The 27,441-nt window shown below is 37.5% G+C and overlaps 1 protein-coding gene across 1 annotated transcript in view; it reads left to right on the forward strand.

Annotated features, from left to right (window-relative positions):
- Positions 1-27,441, forward strand: part of IFT81 (intraflagellar transport 81) — a 105,362-nt gene that overhangs the window by 35,741 nt on the left and 42,180 nt on the right. The window contains exons 12-14 of the mRNA XM_047761595.1: positions 13,152-13,301; positions 15,991-16,119; positions 22,760-22,849. Coding sequence (XP_047617551.1) covers positions 13,152-13,301; positions 15,991-16,119; positions 22,760-22,849 — 369 coding nt within the window. The remainder of the gene's footprint in view (positions 1-13,151; positions 13,302-15,990; positions 16,120-22,759; positions 22,850-27,441) is intronic.

Genomic DNA, 27,441 nt, shown 5'->3' on the forward strand with positions numbered 1-27,441 from the left:
CTTTTGGTAAATATGATTTTTACTCTTTCATAGGCAATAATTTGAGCTTGATGACTTTCACTTATAGAAGAGCAAAGAGGCTGTACTTCTTGTAGTAGTGCCACATAGCTACTGATCTTTACTATCTTCGTCACCTTGATATCTTTGAATCTTGAAATTCGAAATAAAAAATCAACCCTAGTGATGCAGTGCCAGTACCCTTCTCAAATAAATGCATGCCTTGTGCGTCTGGACTTTTTTATAGCGAGTGAACCTCTGGTTAAGATTCCATTAGCAATTCATGCATTGAAAGGTCACTCCTGGTTTATGGTGTATAGGTTTAAAGTTCGTTGTGTTTTCTTTCTTAACCATTACAAGAAGCTCAGCTGTTTAGCAGTTAATGGCTACTTTTAAAATGTGCTTGATCAAGTAATGTGTATAAACAGCTTTAGAAAGAGCCAACCAATTCATTCTACAGCTACTGACAGAAATCCTAGAGCCAAATTGCAAAGATTATGAAATCTTCTTTAAATACTTCAAAGGGAAGCAATGAAGATAAGGAAATCCTGGCAAGATTTGCTGCAGCTGTCAGATCCTGAAAAATTAGGAATCAAATTTTGACACTTGTAATTGAATCATCCACCCTTCTAAGTGAGCCCAGGCAAACCTGTGATATTTTTAGAACCTTTCAAATCACATTACACTCTCTAGAGTTCATAGCAGGACCTGAGGCCCCTAAAATTTCCCAGGAGATGGAACAAAACAGAATCAAATACATTTGGCTCAATTCACTGTAATAGAAGTATGGCATATATGCAGTCTAGGTAATGCCACAATTTTAACTCCAAACTTGAAAATTTTTCATAGAAAATTTTTTGAGAGTTAACTGGCTTGGACAGCAGTTGAAAAACCCATTAGAGATATAGTAACAGTTGTGTGGTGGTGATTTGATTTATAATAGAAGCACAGAGACCTTGGATGGTATGATTAACTGTGTTTCGCAGATGGATGTTCCTTTGCCACGAGTTTCTATTAAGAAAGATTTCTGCTAGCATGTATCATGTTGCTTATTATAGACTCTCTCAAGAGAGTCAGCAGTTAACTATATGCTACCATATGTAGGTAATTACATTGTTTATGCTTAGCTTGGTGAGATTTTCTAATTTAAAATTGAAAACGTAGTACTAACAGGTTGGAAAAGGTTAGAATAGTATTTGTATGTCTATATTTTTATGTTGCACTAGTCATGATGGGTGATTTGAAAAAGACTAATATTTTAGCAGAAAACAGAAGTTGCTTTGAAATCTTTTTTCTCCCTTAAAAGCAAGTAACAACTCTGAGACCAATCCTCAGGGAGTCCAAATGATTTATGACATGGAGTTGCCTTGAAAAGATGGCCTTTTCAGGTTTTATGTAAGTCTGAGTTTAGACAGAATAGAGACTGATAAATTGGCAAAAGAAATTGTGGCCATTGGGGCATATTCATTCCACTCTTAAACAGTTTGTGTTACCTCATCTCACACCTAACTCTCTTGGGCCTATTTCTGTAGTTTTCTGTGTTTAAGAACCATTTGATTGAAGTTCCCGCTGTGGCTTAGTGGGTTAAGAATCTGACTGCAGTGCCTCTGGTCCATGTGAAGGCGCAGGTTTGATCCTCAGCCTGGTGAAAGTGGGCTAAAGGTTCTGGCGTTGGCCACAGCTCTGGCCTAGGTCACGGCTGCGGCACAGATGCAGTCCCCGGCCTGGGAACTTACATATGCCATGGGTGCAGCTATAGAAAAAAAATCATTTGATGAAATAACTGACAAAGATGTGCTTTAATTAACAAGTGGAAAATAGCATGGAGAGTGGACTAACAGGTTTTGAAGAGAAAAATACTCATTCTAACCCAGTTTTTCTAACTTTCTGAACTTTGGTAAGTTATATTAATTTCTCTATAGGTTTCCTTTTCTATAAAAGGGAGAATAGTGTTTTAAAACATAGCTCTTTGTGGTTCTTAACAGTATAAAATACTTATTATATGGTTGTCTTTTAAAGTCTTCACAGCTAATTACTGTGAACATAATTTCATTACAGATGAGTTAGAAAATATTCTTGTTTCCATGTAAATATCCAGAATGATGGAATCCAGTAATACTTTTGAGTTCCAGATAGGCCTGAAAAGCATTTGTAAATGGTTACATACTTAGGGGGGGAAAACTGCCTTGTTCTTTGAAAAAGCTAACCCAGATATTGATCATTACTGTTAAAGGTTCTGAAACATATTAAATGGATAAAAGGAAATAGAAGATATGTCAAATTCCATTTTGATCACAAATAAGCCAAGTCTATAAAACTGGCCTTGAAGCCAGAAGCTAGCACTGTTAAAGCCTTAATCTTATGATCTCAACATCTAAAATGATGGCTGCTCTTTCCTAAATGGCAAATTTAGATTACAAATATGTATCGGTCCAGATGATTAGTAATGGGTCTTCCTGCACAGTAGCAATCTTTATAGTTCACTTTGATGACAAATTTGCTTGATTGAACTGCTATGGTGCACTATTAAAAGCTTTTTCCTTAATGTTCCAAGGATTTGTTGCTTATCTCCTATGACAGAGTTCCTTTAAAATATTTAAAAATTTTTTAATATTTAAGAAAGCTCAAGGAATTGACTCATGACCTTATCTGCCCAACACAACAGCTATTTTTGTCTCTTCATTCTCTCCCAATCATGGTTTATAGACATTTTTACTTTTTATAACATCTTTGTAGAACTTTAGTACATTTTGTAGATCTTCCTTGAAAACTTCCCCAAGGCCGCTTAAAGCAGTGGAGCCAGGATTTGAAATTGTTTTCCTGACTCTAAAGCCTGTGATCTCAACAATTCTTTGAACTGCTTCTGTGACCCTGTTATACTGCATTAATGATTGTTATAACTGAAATTATTTGTGAATTTTTGCTCAGATAAGTTGTTATAAAATAATTATGAGTAAATTTAATTTTAAATACTCAAAGTTTATTCACAGTAAAATCTTTCAGCTATTAGGATCTTTAATCATTGTTATAACTAAAATTATTTGTGAATTTTTGCCCAAATAAGTTATTATAACACAGGATTATGGGTTAATTTAAATACTCAAAGTTTATTGAGTATTTATTATTGACAATAAAATCTATCGCCTATTAGGTTTTTTTTGGTGATGGGCTTTTTTGGAATGGATTGTTCTTTTAATTATAATTTCTTAGATTAATACAAATACCTAGTTTAAAAAGTATAACAGTACTATAAAACTCATGAAAAAATAATGATCCCCTTCCATGCTCCCAAGTCGTGTTTCCTTAAGGCAACCCTTTTTTTTTTTCTTTTTGCCATTTTCTTGGGCCACTCTTGAGGCATATGGAGGTTCCCAGGCTAGGGGTTGAATCGGAGCTGTAGCCACCGGCCTACACCAGAGCCACAGCAACGCTGGATCTGAGCCGCGTCTGTGACCTACACCACAGCTCACGGCAATGCCGGATCGTTAACCCACTGAGCAAGGCCAGGGATTGAACCCGCAACCTCATGGTTCCTAGTTGGGTTCGTTAACCATTGCGCCATGACGGGAACTCCAAGGCAACCATTTTTAATACTTTTAGTTGTTTCTTCTAGTATTTACCTCTGTATTTCTAAATATCATGTTTATGACAAAATTTCTTGATTGTTTTTTCAACTTTTGATATACTGCCATAGGAAATGAGAATTTAGCTCTATACTCTCCATTTCCCCTCTGCCCGCCATATCATCCTTCCATTTTTTCTAGCCTCCTAATTTTGATTAAATCATTATTTATTGTATTTATTATGATGATTGTATAAACATTTTTTACAGCTAAGCCATATAGTATACGATGATTACATTTACTTTCTTGTTCACTTCTTTTATTTTTCTCTCTCTTTTTTTTGGGGGGGGGGGGCAGGGCTTGCCCACGGCGCACAAAAGTTCTGAGGCCAAGGATTGAACTCACTGGCAACCCAAGCCACACTGGCAACCACACTGGCAACCCAAGCCACAGCAGTGACAATGCCAGATCCTTAACCCACTTAGCCACCAAGGAACTCCTGTTTTCTCTCTCTTTTTTATATATTTTTTTGGTCTTTTTAGAGCCATACTTGTGGCATATGGAAGTTCCCAGGCTAGGGGTCTAATCAGAGCTGTAGCCACCGGCCTACACCACAGCCACAGCAACACCAGATCAGAGCTGCGTCTGCGACCTACACGACAGCTCATAGCAACGCCAGATTCTTAACCCACTGAGCGAGGCCAGGTATGGAACTCACATCCTCGTGAATACTAGTCAGGGTCATTACCACTGGGCCACAAAGGAACTCCCTCTTTTTTTAATTGAATAGTTGCTTTTTAAATTAATATTGACCTCATTTTTTGTTTTTGTTTAATTTTTTATGTACCTATCACTTAGCGCTAAACCTTCTGAAATAACTGGACAATTTCTCTTATTGTGGCATATGGTCATACACAGTAATCTATTAATTACATTTTTTAAACAGTGGATTCATTCTTTCTGAAGCCCCTCTCATTCTTCTGTTCCAATCTGAGAAAATTAATTTTTAGGCTTGCTGTACAGTGGTAATCTAGGCTTCCCAGTCATTATCCTGGGAATTTCTCTTACCACTCTGTTTTGGATCTCCTATTTCCTGCATGTAGTTGGAATTTATTTTTATATGTTGTGAAGAAAGGGGTCCATTAATTGAATATTCTTTTCTTTTTTTTTTTTAGATTTTTTTTTTTTTTTTTTTTTGGCCATGCTCACAGCATATAGAAGTTCCCAGGCCAGGAACTGAACCTGTGCCACAGCAGCCACCCAGGCCACTGCAGTGGCAGTGCCAGCGCCTTAACCCACTGTGCCACAAGGTTATTGCAAAATATTGAATATCGTTCCTGTGCTATTACAGTAAATCCTTGCTGTTTATTTTATATATAGTGGTGTGTATCTGTTAATCCCATACTCCTACTCTATATATCTTCCCCCCTTTCCCCTTTAGTAACTATAAGTTTGTTTTCTATGTCTGCAAATCTTTTCTGTTTTGCATATAAATTCATTTGTATTATTTTTTAGAGTCCACATATAAGTGATATTATATAATACTTGTCTTTTTCTGCCTGACTTACTTCACTCAGTATGGTAACCTCTAGGTCCATCCAGCTTGCTGCAAATGGCAATATTTCATTCTTTTTATGACTGAGTAATAGTCCATCATGTATATATACCACATCTTCTTTACCATTCATCAGTCAGTTGCCTCTTAAGTTGCTTCCATGTCTTGGCTATTGTAAACAGTGCTGCTGTGAACATTGGGGTGCCTGTGTCTTTTCAAATTATAGTTTTCTCTGGATATATGCCCAGGAATAGGTTTGCTGGATCATATGGCAACTCTATTTTTAGTTGTTTAAGGAACCTCCATACTGTTACTCATAATGGCTTCACGAACTTAGATTCCCACCAACAGTGTAGGAGGGTTCCTTTTTCTCCAGACCCTCTCTAACATTTGTTATCCGTAGACTTGTGTGTTTGTGTGTGTGTGTGTCTGCACCAACAGCATGGGAAAGCTCCTGAGCCTGGGATCAAACTAGAGCTACAGCAGTAGTCCGAGCCACAGCAGTGACAACACCAAATCCTTAAGCGCTAGGCCCCCAGGGAACCCTGTTATTTATAGTCTTATTAACATGGGGATTCTGACTAGTGAGAGGTAGTACCTCACTGTATTTTGATTTGCATTTCTCTAATAATTAGTGATGTCGAGCATCTTTTCATGTGCTTACTGGCCATCTGTATGTCTTCCTTGGAGAAATATCTATGTAGGTCTGCTGCCCATTTTTCAGTCAGGGAATTTGTTTGGTTTTTGTTTGTTTGTTTTTTGATATTGAGTTATATGAGCTGTTTGTATATTTTGGAGATTAAGCCCTTGTTGGTCTCATCATTTGCAAATATTTTCTCACATTCCATAGGTTGTCTTTTTGTTTTGTTTATGGTTTCCTTTGCTGTGCAAACCTTATAAGTTTGAATAGGTCTCATTTGTTTATTTTTGCTTTTATTTCTTTTGCCTTGGGAGACTGACCTAAGAAAACATTGGTATGATTTATGTCAGAGAATGTTTTGCCTGTGTTCTCTTCTAGGAGTTTTATAGTGTCATATCTTACATTTAAAGTCTCTAAGCCATTTTGAGTTTATTTTTGTGTATGGTGGAGTGTTCTAACTTCATTGGTTTAGATATAGCTGTCCAGCTTTCTCAACACCACTTGCTGAAGAGACTATCTTTTCTCCATTGTATATTCTTGCCTCCTGTGTCAAAGATTAATTTTCTGAAGGTGTGTGGGTTTATTTCTGGGCTCTTTAGTCTGTTCTGTTGATCTGTACCTATGTCTCTTTTTATGCCAGTACCAATCTGGTGTGATTACTGTAGCTTTGTGTGAAGTCTGGGAGAGTGTACCTTCAGTTTTACTCTTTTTTCTTCAGGACCACTTTAACAATTCTGGGTCCTTTGTGGCTGCGTATAGACTTTAGGATTATTCTAGTTCTGTGGAAAACGTCAAGTTTAATTTAATAAGGATTGCACTGAATCAGTAGATTGCTTTGCATTGTATGCCCATTTTAACAATAATTCTTCCAACCCAAGAGCATGTGATAGCTTTCCATCTCTTTTGAATCATCTTCAGTGTCCTTTATCAGTGTTTTATAGTTCTCAACATATATGTCTTTCACCTCATTGGTTAGGTTTGTTACTAGGGTTTTTTTTTGTGGGGGGGGGGACTAGATTTTAAACAGGAATTTTTTTTTACTTTTTCTTTCTGGTAGTTCATTGTTAGTGTAAAGAAATGCAACAAATTTCTGTATATTAATCTTGTATCTTGCTACCTACTGAATTATTAGTTCTAATAGTTTTTCTGTAGAGTCTTTAGGGTTTTCTATGTAGAGTAGAATATCATCTGCATAACTATGGTTATACCTCTTCTCTTCTAATTTGGATGCTTTTTATTTCTTTCTCTTATCTGATTGCTGTGACTAGGACTTAGAATATTATGTTGAATAAAAGTGGTAAGAGTGGGCATACTTGTCTTGTTCCAGAATTTAGTGGGAAGGCGTTCAGGTGTTCATCATTGAATATATTGGCTATGGGTTTGTCATAAATGGATTTTATTATGGTGAGGTATGTTCCCTCTATACCCACTTTGGTGAGGACTTTTTTTATCATGAGTGGATTTTGAATTTTATCAAATGCTTTCTCTGCATCTATTGAAACAATCATGTGGTTTTTGTCTTTTCTTTTTTTGATGTGTATCATATTGATTGATTTGCCTATGTCAAGCCATCCTTGTGTTCCTAAAATGAATCCAACTTGATCATAGTTTATGATCCTTTTTATGTGTTGTTGAATTCAGTTTGCTAACGAATATTCTGTTCTTTTCACTCAAATTTTTCATACCAGCAATCTACATAAACAAAATCCTCTTGAGATCTTCAATAAAGGGCTCCTGAGACCAAAAAGTTTGAAAATCACTATTACAGATCCATAGGAAAGTCAGTCTCTCCTCTCTCTCTTTTTTTTTAGGGCTGCACCTGTGGCATGTGGAAGTTCCCAGGCTAGGGGTAGAATTGGAGCTACAGCTGCAAGCATATACCGTAGCCACAGTAACTCAGGATCCAAGCCACATCTGCAACCTACACCACAGCTCATGGAAACTCCATATCCTTAACCCATTGAGCAAGGCCAGGGATCAAACTTGTGTCCTCATGGATACTAATTGGGTTAGTTACTGCTGAGCCACAATGGGAACTCCAAAGTCTCCAATTTTTAATTTTAATGTTTGTAAATGAGCCAAACACAGTCATGTCATTTTTAAAAAATCCTCACAAATGCACACTTAACATGACAAAAAGTGACCTTCCCTAATAAATAAATGCAAATAAAAAATAAGATACTATTTTGCTTATCATGTTAACAATTATAAACAGTACTGTAGCCTTTGAAGGGCAGTTTGGCAGAATGTATCAAAACCCTATTTCCTTCTGACCATTTTTGGAAGTATGACCTATAGAAATTATTACGAATGTGTCTAGGAGTTCCCATTGTGGCTCAGCGATAACGAACCCAACTAGTATCCATGAGTTGCAGGTTCAGTCCCTGGTCTCGCCTAGTGGGTTAATGATCCAGCTTTGCCATGAGCTGTGGTGTAGGTCACGGACTCAGCTCGGATCTGGCATTGCTGTGGCTGTCACCTAGGCCAGCAGCTGTAGCTCCAGCTCAACCCCTAGCCTGGGAACTTCCATATGTCTATGTGCAGCCCTTAAAAAAAAAAAAAATGTGTCTGAAGTTTTAGTTTCAGTATGTTCAGGTTGGGTTTGGTTTTGGTTGTTTTTTTTTGCCTGCAACCACAGCATGTGAAAGTTCTAGGGACAAGGGACTGAATGTGTGCCACACAAGTGACAACACTGGATCTGCTGCCCCACAAGAGAACTCCCACCATGATTTGTTTTAATAATCTGCAAATTCATCAATAACCTAAAATCCAAATGATAGAGGAAATTTCCAATGGAAGAAAATCATTGATAATGGTTTTTTTCCCCCTCTAATTTACTGGTGGTAGAGCCCTTAGAGTGCTTTGATGGCCACCTATTCCTTAATTGTGTGAAACTGTCATTAATCTGACCCTGACTACAGTTCCCCTAGGTAGTTCATCCAATGAATGTCAAATTATATCCAATCAGCATAGAGCACATTGAGTAATCGGTGGGTTTGTTCTTTCACCAAAAACATTTATAGCTTCTAGCTTTTAAAAATAGTTCAGAGCACAGCAAGATAGAGAAGAGGAAAATTGGCCTAGATAATACAGAGGGTAGCAGATGAACAGGATTGATTTCATTTTGGGCACTTTGCCCAGGACACTTTTAATAGAACATATAGTTAATCTGGGGATTCGGAATCTGTGGTTATGTCAGGCTTATACATTTATTCTTTAGAAGAAAAACTTATGAGCTTTTAGATTCTAGGGGTACATTGGTATGACTTAAATTTTTTAAACTATTTCTGCAATCCAGTCATTGATAATTTGCTGTGTGTGGGCTGGATTTCCTAATATTAAAACTAATTCAATCATGGATAGAAAAATATTTTGAACTTTCTCTAAAACAAAATGTGTTCCTCATTTCTTTCAAAGTTTAAGTCAAGTTTGGGCTTCCTGTGGTGGCTCAGCAGAAACAAGTCTGACTGACTAGCATCCATGAGAACACAGGTTTGATCCCTGGCCTCACTTAGTGGGTTAAGGATCCACTGTTGCTGTGTGCTGTGGTGTAGGTCACAGACACAGCTTGGATCTGGTGTGGCTGTGACTGTGGTATAGGCCAGCGGCTGCACCTCCAGTTTGACCCCTAGCCTGGGAACCTGCATATGCCACAGGTGTAGCCCTAAAAAGACAACAAAAAAAAAGTTTAAGTCAAGGTTAAAATATGTCTAAACCAGGAATCAGAGGGTTATTTTTACGTGAAAGAATTTTCGTCTTACTATTTTTAAGGACTTTTGTATATTCAATAATCAATCAAGTCTTTAAGGAAGAAAAACCCAAATTTTAGAAATGCACTACTTTCTGTTTTGCTACCTTACAATTTAAAATTACTGACCTTAGGAGTTCCTGATGTGGCTCAGGAACCCTCCTGGTATCCATGAGTATTTGAGTTTCATCCCTGCCTAACTCAGTGGGTTAAGGATCCAGTGCTGCCGTGAGCTATGGTGTAGGTCCATATGCCTCCAGTTTGGCCCTAAAAAGCAAAAAAAAAAAAAAAAAAAAAAAAATTAGGCAAAATATCAACATGCTAGAGCTTGTACTGGAATAGTGGCTTTGAGTGAATTTTTCCTTTTTTCTATTTTCTAAAATTTCAGTGGAGTTCCTGTCATGGCTCAGTGGTTAACAAATCCGCCTAGGAACCACGAGGTTGCAGGTTCAATCCCTGGCCTTGCTCAGTGGGTTAAGGATCCAGCATTGCCATGAGCTGTGGTGTAGGTCTCAGACGCGGCTCGTATTCCTCATTGCTGTGGCTCTGGCATAGGCGGGCAGCTACAGCTCCAATTAGACCCCTAGCCTGGGAACCTCCATATGCCGTGGTAGTGACCCTAGAAAAAAAGGCAAAAAGACAAAAAAAAAAGAAATAAAATAAAATTTCAATAATATATTCATTACTTCTGTTAGTTATAAAATTATTTATAACCCCCCATTTATCCTATAAAGAACTAGACATTTAAAAGGCTAAGATTATCAAATAATTTTCTCATTAGGTAATATAGAGGCTTACTTTTGATTTGAAGTGATGTATTTAAATATAATAGGTCAGATTCTTACTATGGACATATTTTATTTTTTAATTTAATTTTTATTTTATATTGGAGTATAGTTGATTTACAGTGTTGTGTTAGTTTCAGGTGTACAGCAAGGTGATTCAGTTATACATATACCTATATACATTCTTTTTCAGATTATTTTCCCATATAGGTTATTACAGAATATTGAGTAGAATTTCCTGTGCTATATAGGAGGTCCTCATTGATGATTTTATGCAGAGCAGTCCATATATGTTGATCCAAAACTCCTAATTTATTCCTCCCATCTACCTCTTCCCTTTTTGAAGTCTGTGAGTCTGTTTCTGTTCTTCAAATAAATTCATTTGTATCAAATTTTTTAGATTCCATGTATAAGTGATAGCATATAATATTTGTCTTTGACTAACTTCACTTTGTATAGTAATCTCTAGGTCCACCCATGTTGCTGCAAATGGCATTATTTCATTCTTTTTTATGGCTGAGTAATACTGCATTGCATATATATACCGCATCTTTATCCCTTCCTCAATTGATGGACATTTAATTTGCTTCTATGTATTAGCTATTATAAACAGTGCTGCAATGAACATTGAGGTGCATGTATCTTTTCAGATTATGGTTTTCTCCAGGTAAATTCACAAGTGTGGGATTGCTAGATCATGTAGTAATTCTATTTTAAGTTGTTGGGGTTGGGGAGTCCTTTGGCCAAGCCCACAGCATGTGGAAGTTCCTCGGCAGGCCAGGGATCAAACCTGCTCCACAGCAGCAGCTGGAGCCATAGCAGTGACAATGCCAGATCCTTAACCCACTGCCCTGGGCCAGGAGTCAAACCCACGCCACCAGAGAGGCAGTACTGTATTATTAGCTCACTGGGCCACAGCAGGAACTCCAGTCTTTGTTTATGGTGTCCTTTGCTGTGCAAAAGCTTTTAAGTTTAATTAGGCCCCATTTGTATATTTTTGTTTTTATTTTCATTACTCTGGAAGGTGGATCCAAAAACATATTGCTGCATTTATGTCAAAGAATGTTCTGCCTGTGTTTTCCTATATACTATGGACATTTTTTAAATAATGTGGGAAATAAGGGAGCAGAAAAAAATCTTTTGTTTTGTAGTAAAAAAAAAAAAAAAACAAACCTGAAAAATATTAGTACTAATGCTACATAAGAGAAAGTGATTTAAATATTACGTCCTGTTTCAGAAATTTTTCAGATTTGCTTGTCATATTGAGCAATACTTTTAATAAATGAATGCTTCAGGACCTTTACACCTGTCGTTTCCTCTACCTGGAATGCTCTTCCCTGCATTTACCTCCTCCAGTCCTCAGTCTGGACTTACATTTTTGTTTTTGTCATTGTTGGCTTAAATTATTTTTGAAAAGCTTGCCGTAACTCACTTCACTTAAATCCCATCCCACTTTTGCTACCTCCGTTCCAACCCAAGTTAAACTCCTGTTATTTATTCTCAGGGCTCCTTCACTGCTTCATAATGTTCACCGTGATTGAAAACCTCAGTTCAGGGTTTATTTTCCCCACTATTCCTTAAGCTTGATGAGGACAGGACATGTATCTTATTTAGAGTTGTATTCTCAATGTCTGGCACAGTGCCTACCAAGTAATTGTTAATAAATTATACTTATCAAATGATTCCTTTAAATATTCATTTCATTTGCTTTCTCAAACTGGTATTATTTAATAATGGAGTCTCAGAGTTCCTGTCATGGTGCAGTGGTTGACGAATCTGACTAGGAACCATGAGGTTGCGGGTTCGATCCCTGCCCTTGCTTGGTGGGTTGGGGATCCGGCGTTGTTGTGAGCTGTGGTGTAGGTCGCAGATGCGGCTCGGATCCTGCGTTTCTGTGGCTCTGGTGTAGGCTGGTGGCTACAGCTCCGATTGGACCCCTGGCCTGGGAACCTCCATTTTTTGGAGCAGCCCAAAAAATGGCAAAAAGACCAAAAAAAAAAAAAATGGAGTCTTTCCTTTAGAGTAGACTAATTATAACTTTAATATCATTAGTAGTTAAATAGCTGAATTAAGCAACTATGAGTTCCCACTAATTTGGAATATTGTTAGTGTTTAACATTTGGGATGGGTTTCTAAAGGTATACAGTCACTATACATTTTTTTTTGCTTTTTTTAGGGCCCCACCCATGGAATTTGGAAGTTCCCAGGCTAGTGGTAGAATTGGAGCTACAGCTGCTGGCCTATGCCGCAGCCACAGCAATGGGTGATCCAAACCACATCTTTGACCTACACCACAGCTCAAGGCAATGCTAGATCCTTAACCCACTGAGTGAGGCCAGGGCTCGAACCTGCATCCTCATGGATACTAGTCAGGTTTGTTAACCACTGAGCCAAGAATGGAACTCCCACTGACATTTCTTAAATCATAAATAGTACCTACAATCGTTGACTATTCTGATTGGCTATATTAATCCCAGTAGGTCCAGTGCCACCAAAATAGTACAACACATAAGAGATATCATGATAAGACCACAGTCAGGCTGGGTCTTCTACTTTTTTCCTTCTTCTTTTTAACCTTTTTACTTTCATAGAGTTGAAGTTTGTTTTCCTAATTCTTATTTGTAAAGTACAATATGAATAGCTTTTATATTAGGATTTACGGTATTTAATGGGTCAAAAAAATCAAAACAAAATATTTTAACTGAATCTTTCTGACTTTTCTAATAAAACTAAACTGGTTATTATATACTTGTGTCACACATGTTGGACAGTAGAAAAGAAAATTTCTGTAACATTGAGGTTATATATGATATTTAGCAACTGTTTTTCTGCTTATTAAACTACATATGGTGTTCTTTTACAGTTCAAACGATATGTCAGTAAACTTCGAAGCAAGAGTACAATTTTCAAAAAGAAGCATCAGATAATAGCTGAATTTAAAGCTGAATTTGGTCTCTTGCAGAGGACAGAAGAACTTCTTAAGCAACGTCATGAAAATATTCAACATCAACTGGTAATATAATATTATTTTGCAGTTCTGAAAGAACAAATGCCAGGAGGTTTATGGTTATAGTTTGTGGTCATTGCTTTTATTAGAAAAACCATAAAATTATTAATTTTCTCTGATTAATTACAGAGATGACATATAAATTGATATATAATGTAGCAATAAGTACTAACTTTTTTATGTGTGCTAACTTTGGGATAATTAATAGAAATTGAATTCCAAGTAGGTTTTTTTTTATTACTAGTTAATATGACCAAAGTGATAATACTAACAGATCGACTGTAAAATATTTATTTATCATGGCCTGCTGGGCAGAAATCTAAGCAGCCACTTGCATGGAGCTTTGGAAAGAAATATCCAGTAAGGGTGCTATATAGAAGTTTGCCTATAGGCTTGTTCCTTAAATATTTGTTCCTTGGTTGTCAGAAAAAAAGTTAAACCCATAGAAATCACTCTAACAGCCGCAGAGTTGTTCTCATTGTGCGTATCAGTTCCTCTGAGTTTTCTTGGTTTAGCTTTTTTTTTTTCTTTCACCCATGAGGAAATTATTTCATCAGGATGTTGGTTTACCAGCTAGCAATAATCTGGTAGAGGCAAATGAAGTTTCAACCAGTTGTGGTTAGCTGGCAATATGAACATTTCTCTATCAAGCTATTAAGTATTGTTTACTTCTAGGGAACTTAAGATGGAAAATTTACATCAGGAAGTTCCCATTCTGGTGCAGCAGAAACAAATCCGACTAGTATCCATGAGGATGCGGGTTTGATCCCTGGTCAGGGATCTGATGTTGCTGTGGCTGTGGTATAGGTTGGCAGCTGCAGCTCCAATTTGACCCCTAGCCTGGAAACTCTCATATGCTGTGGTTGCAGCCCTAAAAAGAAAAGAAAGAAAATTTACAGTGTGTCATAGATTCTAACAGCACTAGCTTAATATTGATATATAGTAACTGCATTTTTGCTTACTTCAAAATATCTTCCAATTTTGATTGTGATCTCTTTGACCTATGGTTATTGCTTAAAATCAAACACTTGGGGATTTTCTAGTTACCTTTCTATTACTGATTTCTAGATTATTTCTTTTGTTTCTTTCTTTCTTTTTCTTTTTTTCCTGCTACTGCACCCGTGGCACATAGAAGCTCTTGGGCCAGAGATTGAATCTGATCTGCAGCCATGACCTGGGCTGCAGCTGTGACCCTGCCAGATCCTTTGACTCACTGAGCCAGGAAGGGATCAAACCTGTGCCTCCACAGCAACCTAAGCCACTGTAGTCAGATTCTTAAGCCACCACGCCACAGCAGGAATTCCAGTTTCTAGCTTATTTCTGCTGTGACCAGAGAACATACTCTGGGATTTCAGTCCTTTAAAATTTTTGAATGTTGCGTTATGACCCAGCATGTAGTCTATATTGATAGTTGTTACATGTGCACTTGAGAAGAATATATATTCTGCACTTGTTGGGGATGGTGTTCCATATATGTCAATTCAATCCAGTATGTTAACCATGATATTCAAATCTTCCATATTTCTATTGATATTTTAACCTACTTTATTCCATCAGTTATTGAGAAAGGTGTTTTAAAATATCTAACTATATCTTTCTCCTTTTAGTTCTATCAGTTTTTGCCTTACAGTTTTTCGTAAGCTGGGTTCCTTAGAAGCATAGCCTGAGAAGGGAATACTTTGTGTAAGTGATTTACAGAGGGAGAGAACATGTTCAGAAGAAGGGGAATGAGGGAAACACATGGAGCAGCAGCAAAAAGCCAAGCAGGGATGTATTCCCAACTGAAAACAGCTTCATTTCTCCAAAGCCTCAATGTTGGTGTTCCCCAAGCTTAGCTCTTGCATCTCTTCTCAGCCCTCACTCCCTTGGTGATCCTATCCTCTTATGGCTTTAAACGCATTGTCTACATGAACAACTCACAGATTTTTATCTCTGGCCTAGATTTCTCCTCAAGTTCCAATCTTGTGCATGTAATATCTTGACCTCTCTGTTGTATTTCTACTAGAGATTTCAAAATTTTAACATGTTCAAAACTAAACTTCTTATCTTCACTACTCCCACCTGTTCCTCCTGAGTCTTCTTCATCTCAGCAAATGGTAGCTCCATCCTCTCAGTTCTTCAGGCCAAAAACCCTGGAGTCAGTCTTTACCCTTCACTTTCCCTTGTATCCCACATCTAATCCGTAATAATAGCTTGTTGAATCTATCTTCAGAATATATACAGAATCTGGAAAGATACTAAGGACATACATAAACATGAAATAATTACATTAAGTGAAGTAGTATGATTTGGGAAAACACTTTTTACCTTAAATATTTCTTTAATGTTATGTAATTTTTACAAACTTCAAAATCCACAAAATGCATAAACGATTACAAGCTGTACAACCTTACTAGAATGCAAAAATTCAAAAGAGAGTAATAAAGACAGACGAAAGAATATAAAGTAAATAATGCACAGAAATGAAAATCTGAATGTTTCATTGAAAAGAGGACAAATACAAAAATATTTGCCTTAGAGCCAGACAATAAAACAAACAAAATCCATGTACTTATTTTTTAGAATTCTAAACTACTTTTTTTTATTTACAACTTTATTGTTATGTGTTAAATCCATATACTTTTTATGATTATCAAGGTTTTGAACCCATTTTGTAGACCCCATTTTTTACACCTATTTTATTCTTTACTTTTAGCAAACACTTGAGGAGAAAAAGGGTATATCTGGATATAGTTACACCCAAGAAGAGCTAGAAAGAGTATCCGCCTTGAAGAGTGAAGTTGATGAAGTGAAAGGACGAACCCTGGATGACATGTCTGAAATGGTAAGTACATGGATTTTGTTTGTTTTTATGTATGTCCTTAGTATCTTTCCATATTCAGGACTGCTGTTCAACCAGAATGCTGGATACAGCTTCATCAGGTGTTAAAATGTTGAAATCTTTCATTGCCCATTGGTAAATAGCTGCTGCTGCCAACTCTCAGAGTACCTACTTCCACCTTTGTTGTCCACATTGGTACCAGAACACTCTGGATTACATCATAGTCTAACTCCTAAAAAGATTAAAATTTAACACAGCAGCAGCCCCAAGACCATGTTTATCTCTATGGCTGGTGTCCATTCTGATTGGGCATTACTTAATACCATTTTGGTTATTAAATACTCCTTTTTTACTCAATGAATTTATTACATTCATAGTTGTACAATGATCATCACAATCCAGTTTTATAGGATTTCCATCCTACAACCCCAGCACATCCCCCCATACCCCCAAACTGTCCTTTGGAAACCATAAGTTTTTCAAAGTCTGCAACTCAGCATCTGTTCTGCAAAGAAGTTCATTGTGTCCTTTTTTCAGATTCCACATGTATGTGGTAGCATATGATGTTGGTGTCTCATTGTATGACTGACTTTACTTATCATGATAATTTCTAGGTCCATCCGTGTTGCTAAAAATGCTGGTATTTCGTTGCTTTTTGTGGCTGAATAATACTCCATTGTGTATATTTACCACATCTTCTTTATCCACTCCTCTGTCAATGGACATTTAGGTTGTTTCCATGTCTTGGCTATTGTAGAGTGCTGCAGTGAACACTGGGGTACATGTATCTTCTTGAGACATGGTTTTCTCTGGATAAATGCCCAGGAGTGGGATTGCTGGATCATATGTAATTCTGTTTTTAGTTTTTTGAGGAATCTCCATACTGTTTTCCGCAGTGGTTGCACCAATTTACATTCCCACCAACAGTGTAATAGGGTTCATTTTTCTCCACACCCTCTCCAGCATTTATTGCTTGTAGACTTTTTGATGATGGCCATGCTGGCTGGTGTAAGGAGGTACCTCAGAGTGGTTTTGATTTGCCTTTCTCTCATAATGAGTGATGTTGAACATCTTTTCATGTGTTTTTTGGCCATCCGTATGTCTTCTTTGGAGAGTTGTCTGTTTAGATCTTCTGCCCCTTTTTTGATGGGGTTGTTTGTTTTTTTGGTTATGGAGCTGCAGAAGGTGTTTATAAATTTTGGAGATGAATCCCTTGTCAGTTGCTTCATTTGCAAAGATTTTCTCCCATTCTGTGGGTTGTCTTTTTGTTTTGTTTAGGGTTTCCTTTGCTGTGCAGAAACTTTTAAGTTTAATTAGGTCCCATTTGGGTTTTTTTGTTTGTTTGTTTTTACTGTCATTACTCTAAGAGGTGGATCTGAGAAGATGTTGCTGTGGTTTTTGTTGGAGAGTGTTTGGCCTGTTTTCCTCTAAGAGTTTTATAGTGTCTGGTCTTATATCTAGGTCTTTAATCCATTTGGAGTTTATTTTTGTGTATGATGTTGGGGAGTGTTCTAATTTCATTCTTTTCCATGTGGCTGTCCAGTTTTCCCAGCACCACTTATTGAACAGGCTATCTTTTCTCCATTGTATACTCTTGCCTCCTCTGTCATAGATTAGTTGGCTGCAGGTGCGTGGGTTTAATTCTGGGCTTTCTATCCTGACCCACTGATCTATATTTCTGTCTTTGTGCCAGTACCATACAGTTTTGATGACTGTTGCTGTGTAGTATAGTCTGAAGTCAGGGCGCCTGATTCCTGCAGCTCCATCTTTCTTTCTCAGGATGTCTTTGGCTATTCTGGGTCTTTTGTGCTTCCAAACAAACTTTAGAATATTTTGTTCGAGCTCTGTGAAAAAGATCCTTGGTAGTTTAATAGGGTTTGTGCTGAATCTGTAGACTGCCTTGGGTAGTATAGTCATTTTGGTAATATTAACTCTTCCAATCCAAGAGCATGGTATGTCTTTTCATCTGTTTGTTTTACCTTTGATTTCTTTCATCAGTATCTTATACTTTTCAGAGTACTATAGGAGTCTCTTTAGGTAGGTTTACTCCTAGGTATTTTATTCTTTTGGATGCAGTGGCAAGCGGAATTGCTTCCCTGATTTCTCTTTCTGATCTTTCATTGTTAGTATATAGAAATGCCGTCAATTTCTGTGTATTAATTTTGTATCCTGCAACTTTGCCAAATTCACTGATGAGCTCTAACAGTTTTCTGGTAGCATCTTTAGGATTCTCTAGGTACAGTATCATGTCATCTGCAAATAGTGATAGTTTTACTTCTTCCTTTCCAATTTGGATTCCTTTTATTTATTTATTTATTTTTCCTTCTCTGATTGCCATGGCTAGGACTTCCAAAACTATGTTGAATAGCAGTGGCAAGAGCAGACATCCTTGTCATGTTCCTGTTCTCAGCAGGAATTCTTTTAGCTTTCCACCATTGAGAATGATGTTAGCTCTGAATTTGTCATGTATGGCCTTTATTATGTTGAGGTAGGTTCCATCTATGCCCACATTCTGAAGGTTTGTTTGTTTTTTTTATCAGAAATGGGTGTTGGATTTTGTCAAAGGCTTTTTCTGCATCTACTGAGAGGATCATATGATTTTTATTCTTCAGTTTGTTAATGTGGTGTATCACACTGATTGATTAGCAGATATTGAAGAACCCTTGCATCCCTGGGATAAATCCCACCTGATCATGATGTACAATCCTTTTAATGTATTGTTGGATGCGGTTTGCTAGTATTTTGTTGAGGATTTTTGCATCTGTGTTCTTCATGAAATTGGCCTGTAGTTTTCTTTTTTTGTGGTATCTTTGTCTGGTTTTGGTATCAGAGTGACAGTGGCCTTATAGAATGTGTTTGGGAGTGTTCCTTCCTCTGCAATTTTTTGGAATAGTTTTAGAAGGATAGGTGGTAGCTTTTCTCTAAATGTTTGATACAATTCGCCTGTGAGGCCATCTGGTCCTGGACATTTGTTTGTTGGCAGTTTTTAAATCACAGTTTCAATTTCAGTACTTGTGATTGGTCCATTATCTTTTCTATTTCATCTGGTTTAGTCTAAGAAGATTGTACTTTTCTAAGAATTTGTCCATTTCTTCTAGGTTTTCCATTTTATTGGCATATAGTTGCATGTAGTAGTCTCCTATGATCCTTTGTATTTCTGTGATGTCCGTTGTTACTTCTCCTTTTTCATTCTAATGTCATTGATTCGAGTCCTCTCTCTTTTTTTCTTGATAAGTCTGGCTAAGGGTTTCTCAATTTTGTTGATCTTTTCAAAGAACCAGCTTTTCGTTTCCTTGATCTTTTCTATGGTTTTCTTCATTTCTATTTCATTGATTTCTGCTCTGATCTTTATGATTTCTTTCCTTCTGCTAACTTTAGGTTTTGTCTGTTCTTCTCTCTAGAGCTGCTTTAGATGTAAAGTTAGCTTGTTTATTTGCGCTTTTTCTTGTTTCCTGAGGTGGGCTTGTATTGCTATCAACTTTCCTCTTAGAATGGCTTTTGCTGTATCCCATAGGTTTTGGAGTGCTGTATCTTTGTTGTCATTTGTTTCTAGGTATTTTTTAATTTCCTCTTTAATATTTGAGTTGATTTTTCTTATTTGTGTGTGTATCATTTGTAGATTTTTGGTTTGCATTTACCCTGAAGTTTTGATATAGGAGTCAATATATATACAGGATTGTTTTAAGTTGTTGGTTTGTTTCCTAATTGCAAGTGCATCTGCAGTGTCCTACATTTGTACCCTCCTCTTCTCATAGTTTCTGATTTTGGTAGCGTATTTGTGCATGGATGATTTCCTACCTTTACTGTATATATATATGCCTTTACTGGTGAGCCTTGTCATTTATGGTATTTTTGTTTCTGGTTGTGGCCTTTTCTTTTCTGTCTAGAGAAGTTCCTTTAGTATTTGTTGTAAAGCTGGTTTAGTGTTGCTGTATTCTCCTAGCTTTTGCTTATGTGTGAAGCTTTTGATTTCTCCTTCAAATCTGAATGAGAGCTTGCTGCATAAAGTAATCTTGGTTGGAGCTTTTTTCCTTTCATCACGGTATATTGTGCCACTCCCTTCCAGCCTGCAGAGTTTCTGCTGAAAAATCTGCCAGTACCCTTATCGGGGTTCCCTTATATGTTATTTGTTTCTTTTCCCTAGCTACTTTCAGTATTTTCTCTCTGTCTTTAATTTTGGTCAGTTTGATTAATATGTGTCTCAGGATGTTCCTCCTTGGGTTTATTTTATATGGTACTCGTTGTGCTTCCTGGATTTGAGTGAGTGGTTCCTTTCCCATGTTAGGGAAGTTTTTGGCTATTATCTCTTCAAATATTTTTTCTGTCCCTTTCTCTCCTTCTTCTCCTTCTGGCACTCCTGTAGAATGGATGTTGGTGCATTTAATGTTGTCCCAGAGGTCTCTGAGACTCTCTTCATTTCTTTTCAATCTTTTTTCTCTTTTCTGTTCTGCATTCGTGATTTCCACTAATCTGTCTTCCACCTCGTTTACTCATTCTTCTGCCTCCTGTATTCTGATGTTGGCTGCTTCTAGTGAATTTTTTATTTCAGTTATTGCATTTTGCATCTCTTCTTGTTTAAGTTTTATATCTTGTATCTCTCACTGAGTGTTTCCTGTAAATTATCCACCTTTGCCTCCAGTTTATTTCCAATGTCTTGCACCATCTTCAGCATCATCAGTCTAAAGTCTTTTTCCTGGAGGCTGAGAATCTCCTGATCACTTAGCTTTCTCCCTTATCTGAGTTTTAGTCTTCTGTCTTTTCATTTTTATAGGTTTTTGGTGTGGTGAACTTTTTACAGATAATAGAGTTGTAGCCTCTCTTACTTCTGGTGTCTGCCCCCCTTGTGGCTGATGTCAGTATGAGGGCTTGCTGTAGGCTTCCTGATCGGAGGGAGTGATGCCTGCCCATTGGTAGGTGGAGCTGATTCCTATCCCTCTGGTGGGTGGGACTTCTTCGCTGGGTGAGATCAGAGGGGGGAGCTTTCTGCCTGGGGGGTCTTTAGGCAGCCTGTTTACTGAGGAGTGGGGCTGTGACCCCACCTGGATTGTTGTTTGCCCTGGGGCTTCTCAGCGCTGATGGTTGGGGCCACATTTTTCCAAAATGGCCACCTCCAGAGAAAGGCATGCTGCTGAATATTCTCGATAGCTTTGCTTCCAATGTCCTTCCCCCACAACAAGCCACATTCACCCCTGTTTTCCCAGGAAGTCCTCCAAGAACTGCAGTCAGGTTTGGCCCAGATTCCTATGGAGACTTTGCTTTGCCTTGGGACCCAGTGCACGTGAAAGTCTGTGTGCACCTTTTAAGAATGGGGTCTCCGTTTCCCCCAGTCCCGTGGAGCTGCTGTGCACAAGCCCCACTGGCCTTCAATGCCAGATGCTCCAGGGGGCTCATTCTCCTAGTGCCAGATCCCAACACTTGGGAATTTGATGTGGGACTCAGAACCCTCACTCCTGTAGGTGAGTCTCTGTGAACCAGTTACTTTCCAGTCTGTGGGGCTTCTCACCTGGCAGGTATGGGGTTGCTTATATTGCTTAATCGTCCCTCCTACTTCTTGATGTGGTCTCATCTTTGTCTTCTGGAGTAGGATATCTTTTTGAAAGTCTCCGGTCCATTTGGTTGAAGATTTCTCAGCATTTGGTTGTAAATTTTGTTGTTTTTAGGAGAGAAGTTGAGCTCCAGTCCTTCTCTTCCACCACCGTAATCCAAGATGTGCCATCCCCCACTGTATGCAGGCTTGTCGACTTCTTATTATTTTTCTTTAGATGTAGTCTTGTTCACACAATTTGTTCATGAGATTGCTGAAGGGGAAGCCAGGGAAGAGAACTGGTTATCTGTTAACTATGTATTCTTCACTTCTACTTCTTTGATCCATTATCTGGACTCACTGAGGTTCAGGTTCTTTATGCCTTATCCTTTGCCCTAATTTCTTCACCTTCCCAGCGTCACACAGCCCAGTTGTTTTATAGGAACCTGGAGTCAGCCCTTGTCCAGTTATTAAATATTTTGAATAGCGCTTCATCCATGTTTATGTATATTTTATGTAACTTACATAATTATGTACTTTGTACATACTACAAAGTTTTTACACGCAACTTTGTAATTTTTTTATTTTATTTTATTTTATTTGGCTTTTTAGAGCCTCAACCGTGGCACATGGAGGTTCCCAGGCTAGGGGTTGAATTGGAGGTGCAGCTGCTGGCCTACACCACAGCCACAGCAATGCAGCATCCGAGCCACATCTGTGAGCCACACAGCTCACAGCATCGCTGGATCCTTAACCCACTGAGCAAAGCCAGGGATCGAACCCACAACCTCATGGTTACTAGTCAGATTCGTTTCCACTGCAACACAACAGGAACTCCTGCAACTTTGTGATTTTTTTTAGCTATTCAGTGCTATATTATAAATATTTCCCCCTTATGGTTTGCAGTCTTAATAATTGACATTTTGAATAGCTAAAAAGGATATTCCATCTTTCTGAGGAATCAAAACTTACTAAATGACTTCCCCATTGTTTGGCATTGAAATAATTTATATATATTTCTCTTTTATATATAACAGTTCATAAATATATTTATGCATATAGTGTTTTTGTTCTTTTAAATTCTTTTTTTAGATGTCATGTATTTTGTTTAAATGACAGGTAAAAAAACTAAATTCTCTGGTAACTGAAAAGAAGTCAGCTCTAGCTCCAGTTATAAAAGAACTACGACAGTTGCGTCAGAAATGTCAGGTAAGAGAATTTTATTTTGTGATACTTTTGATATTCTTTCTTGTTCAGATGTATTAGGTAGAATCACAAATCTTATATGTAATTTTTAGTAAAAATTATTATTTTATATAATTCTGTTGAAATAAAATAATAATGTGACCTACAAAGGTTTTTGTTTATTTTATGCTATTTGTTTTGTCTTAAATTTTGGAGGGGGAGGAGAAAGGGAAAAAAAAGAGTTTAAACTGAAATCACAGATGTAGCCAAATGAGATTTTTGCTTTAAATCACATCTATGTCAGAACTGTAAATATGAAGTCACAAGTTAATATTAGATTAATGACCCTGCTTTTCTGGGGAGCATAGTAGGGAGCAACCGATGATAGCTTATGATTAAGTGATGAAATACCATTACCTGAAAGCTAATTCTAGGAACTGCTTTAAAGATAAACTGTAAGAAAGTAAATGCCCTCTACAAATTCAGATCAGCTGGCCTTTGCCATTTGTTATTAACAGTTATTATTTTATCATTCTCCATGTAGTAATTTTAGTTTTGAATGTGAGCTGTATTGCATGTGCCTAAGGATGCAACTGTGTAACTCTTCATGAGTGCTATTCATCAGAGTCAGAGAAGCAGACCGAAAAATCACATGGACTTTGAAATCAGATAGACGTTATTTCCTTTGTTTAGAAAATGCGTGGACTTTTTGTGATTCATCAAAATAGACAAGTAGAAAGTGAGAGTTGGGACTTGACTCTAGCATCTGTATTTGGTTTTTTTGTTTGTTTGTTTTTGTTTGGTTTAGTTTGGTTTGGCTGCTCGCTCCCACTGCTGTGGTTCAGGTTTCTGGGCCAGGGATCAAACCTGAACCACAGCAGTGACCAGAGCCACTGCAATGACAACACCAGATCCTTAACCCACAGCATCACAAAAGAACTCCCTATATCATCTTATTTTATTTATTTTATTTTATAGTTTTTATTTTTTCCATTATAGTTGACTTACAGTGTTCTGTCAATTTCTACTATACAAAGTGACCCAGTCATATACATATATATATTCTTTTTATCACATTGTCCTCCCTCATGTTCCATCATCACCTTATTTAAAATCTCCTGCTTATTTCATTGCACACTACGGCCATCACAAAAGAAACTGAAGAGACAAGTCCCTGTTTTCTGGGTTTTATTATATCACCTTTTTTTTTTTAATTAAAGATTTGTGGCAACCCTACATAAAGCAAGACTGTAGCCACCATTTTTCCAATAGCATTTGCTCACTTCATGTCTCTGTGTTACATTTTGCTAATTCTCTCAATATTTCCAACTTTTTCATCATTACTCTGTTATCAAAATGTTAATGTTGTGAAAAGATTATGGCTTGCCAAAGGCTCAGAAGATTGTTAGCATTTTTTAGCCATAACATCTTTTAAAATCAAGGTACATACATTTTTTAGACATAATGCTGTTGCACACTTAATGAATGTATAGTATAAATGTAATTTTTATATGCACTGGGAAACCAAAAACTTCATGTGATTTGCTTTATTGCAATATTTACTTTTTTGGGGTGGTCTGGGACAGAACTGGCAATATCTTTAAGGTATGCCTATAGTTCTCTTATTAAATCCATTTATATTTTAAAAGAGAAATATCATTGAAAGAATATTTAGGATGTTAAAGAAAATACACTGCCATGGAAATCCAAGGATCAGAACTATAGTCTTTCTGGAGCAGGTAGAGGTACTATACTTCTACCTGAGCATTTGGGTTCGGGGGAGCTTCAGGAACCTTAGTGGGAGCTTGTGGATAGTGATGGTGAATGTGATAAGAATAGCATTTATTAAGTGCTTCCTATGTGCCAGGCACTATTAAATTACTCTTTCAGGCCTCATAACCAAACACCCAGTTAAATGGAGACTCTCCTTTACACAAATGAGTAAATAAAGGCACGGAGGGGTAAAGGACTTGTCCAAGCTTGTAAATGGCAAACCCAAGTTTGTCATACTAATACCCTTAACATGATTCAGTGAATCACTTGGTATTGGTTTCTCACTGTTCCTGCCACCAGCCATGTTTTCACTTGTTTCTTTTCTCCATCTTATAGTTTCTGCTCACCCTTTGAATTAGCATACTTATAACCTTAGCTTGCTTATGGCTCCTCATTGTTCAGATCTCACAGTGTGGCCTTTCTCTGTATGTAGTTTTTGTTGAAGTTTTCACTATAACTGCCTCCATTTTCCCTGCATTTTAAATTTCAAATTCCACATGTAGCTCCTCTCTTTTGGGGGCACTTTTTCACTCCAGAATAACTCAGAGATTACTGGCTATCTCACAGGTCAGGTCATGGATCCATTCTTAGTTTAACTGGCTATGCTCGTGGGTAAAGCTTGGAAGAAAGGAAGGTGATATGGTATTAGTATGGCTGCCTAGAGGTGTTTCCCTCTGGAGAGGCTATGGGCATATTGGGCACTTGACATCTTTAGTGTACCACCCATTACCCTGTTATTAACAGCTGAACAGTATTGATCTTTGCATTTTATCTTGCCCTCTTATTATGCTTTTTTACGTGGTTGAAATATAAATTTCATTTAGTTACTTTAAGTGTCTGTTCAGTTAATATATTTCCCTTGTTTGCCATAGTCTTTGTAATTATTCTTTTCAATAAATAAAAGTAGCATCAGGTGTCTTTTGATGGTATTAGTTAAGGGTAATGGGGTCCCAAACTAGTGTTGGTGGAAGAAATGGATGAGAAGGAGTAGATAGATATGTATGATACATGGAAGAACACTAATTATGACAAAGGAACAAAAGATAGCAAAAATAATTTTGAGGTTTGAAACCACTAACAATGCAGATTAGGTATGAGGAAGAGCTAGTTTTGGTGGTGGCAGTAGGAGGGAAGAAGAGGAAAAAGGATGAATTTCTTGTAGACATGTCAAAGTTAATATCCATCAAGACTTCAGGAGAGGATATCAGGGCTCAAAGTGAATCCTGTAATCATCTGCCTAGATGTGATGTTTGATCACAGCCCAGGAGAAGATGCAGTCACCAAAAGGAGCATGGAGTAAGACTAGATGAAGTCTGAGGAGACTTCAGAAAAGACCCTGTTGAGTTTTGGTTTAAGACTATATGATGCAATGTGTATTTAGAGTTTATTTTTGGAATTAAAAAATTGCTATATCCCTTTTAAGAAGCTTTCTATAATATCTGGAGTTCCCGTTGTGGCACAGTAGTTAATGAATCCGACTAGGAACCATGAGGTTGTGGGTTCGATCCCTGGCCTTGCTCAGTGTGTTAAGGATCCAGCATTGCCGTGAGCTGTGGTGTGGGTTGCAGACACGGCTCAGATCCCGAGTTGCTGTGGCTCTGCTGTAGGCTGGTGGCTACAGCTCCAATTCAACTCCTAGCCTGGGAACCTCCATATGCCATGGGAGTGGCTCAAGAAAAGGCAAAAAGACAAAAAAAAAGAAGAAGAAGAAGAAGCTTTCTATAATATCTACTAGAGTCGTGAGTGTCTGGTTTATAGAACCAAGTATAGAAAAAATCAGTTGTTCAATAAATATTTGTTGAATTACTTGAAAGAATATTTTTAAAGGTATTTTCAAATATATATACCAGTGACAAGAATCTTCTAGAGCTGGAGCAGACTTCTACAAATTAATCATTACTGAGCCTTCACAATGTTCTATTAATGCTTCCTCATTCATATATTTAATACAACAATCATAAAATATGTATTTTCAGATTGTCCTCAAATGAAGATATTGAGGCTTAGAGAAGTCAAATAACTTGTTTAAGATGATGTGAATGAGGCACAGGGACTCACACTGCAGTCTATATGAATTCAAAGCCCTTTTTCTCTACACTGTGCCATTCTGATCCATACTTGTTAATTCTCTTGAAATATGCTGCTAATGTATTAGTTCAGTAAAAAACCATTTAGTGTATGATGCAAAACTGTGTAATCTGTCCCTGACCTTGCTCAGTGTGTTAAAGATCTGGCATTGCGGTGAGCTGTGGTGTAAGTCACAGACACAGCTCGGATCCCAAGTTCCTGTGGCTGCGATGTAGGCTGGCAGCTGCAGCTATGATTCAACCCCTAGTCTGGGAACTTCCATTTGCCATGGGTGTGGCCCTAAAAAACAAACAAACAACCTGTCATCTATCAGCGTGTGGCCAGTTAGGGCAAATGTTGCATAGATTGAAGATAAGCTTCATCCTAAACTTCGGCAGGTGAAAGGCAAATGGCAGCAATAATTATAGGGAGATACTATGGGCAGAATGATTTAAAAACATGGGCTACAGAATCAGGAACTCTAGATAACCTTGGGTAAGTGACTTCAACTCTATGAACTTCAGTTTTCTCACTTGTAAATGAGTCCCTTCTTAATAGAGTGGTTGTAAAATTAACACAGGTAAGATACTTTGCAACAACAATGACTAATGCATAAGAATTTTTTTTAATGTATTTATCATTATAATTACTAAAAAGTTTTAGGAGTTCCCATCGTGGCTCAGCAGAAACGAATCTGACTAGCATCCATGAGGACACAGGTTCGATCCCTGGCCTCACTCAGTAGGTTAAGGATCCGGTGTTGCCATGAGCTGTGG

Source organism: Phacochoerus africanus, chromosome 15 (assembly GCF_016906955.1).
Source record: "Phacochoerus africanus isolate WHEZ1 chromosome 15, ROS_Pafr_v1, whole genome shotgun sequence".
In the NCBI taxonomy this organism is placed as follows: Eukaryota; Metazoa; Chordata; class Mammalia; order Artiodactyla; family Suidae; genus Phacochoerus; species Phacochoerus africanus.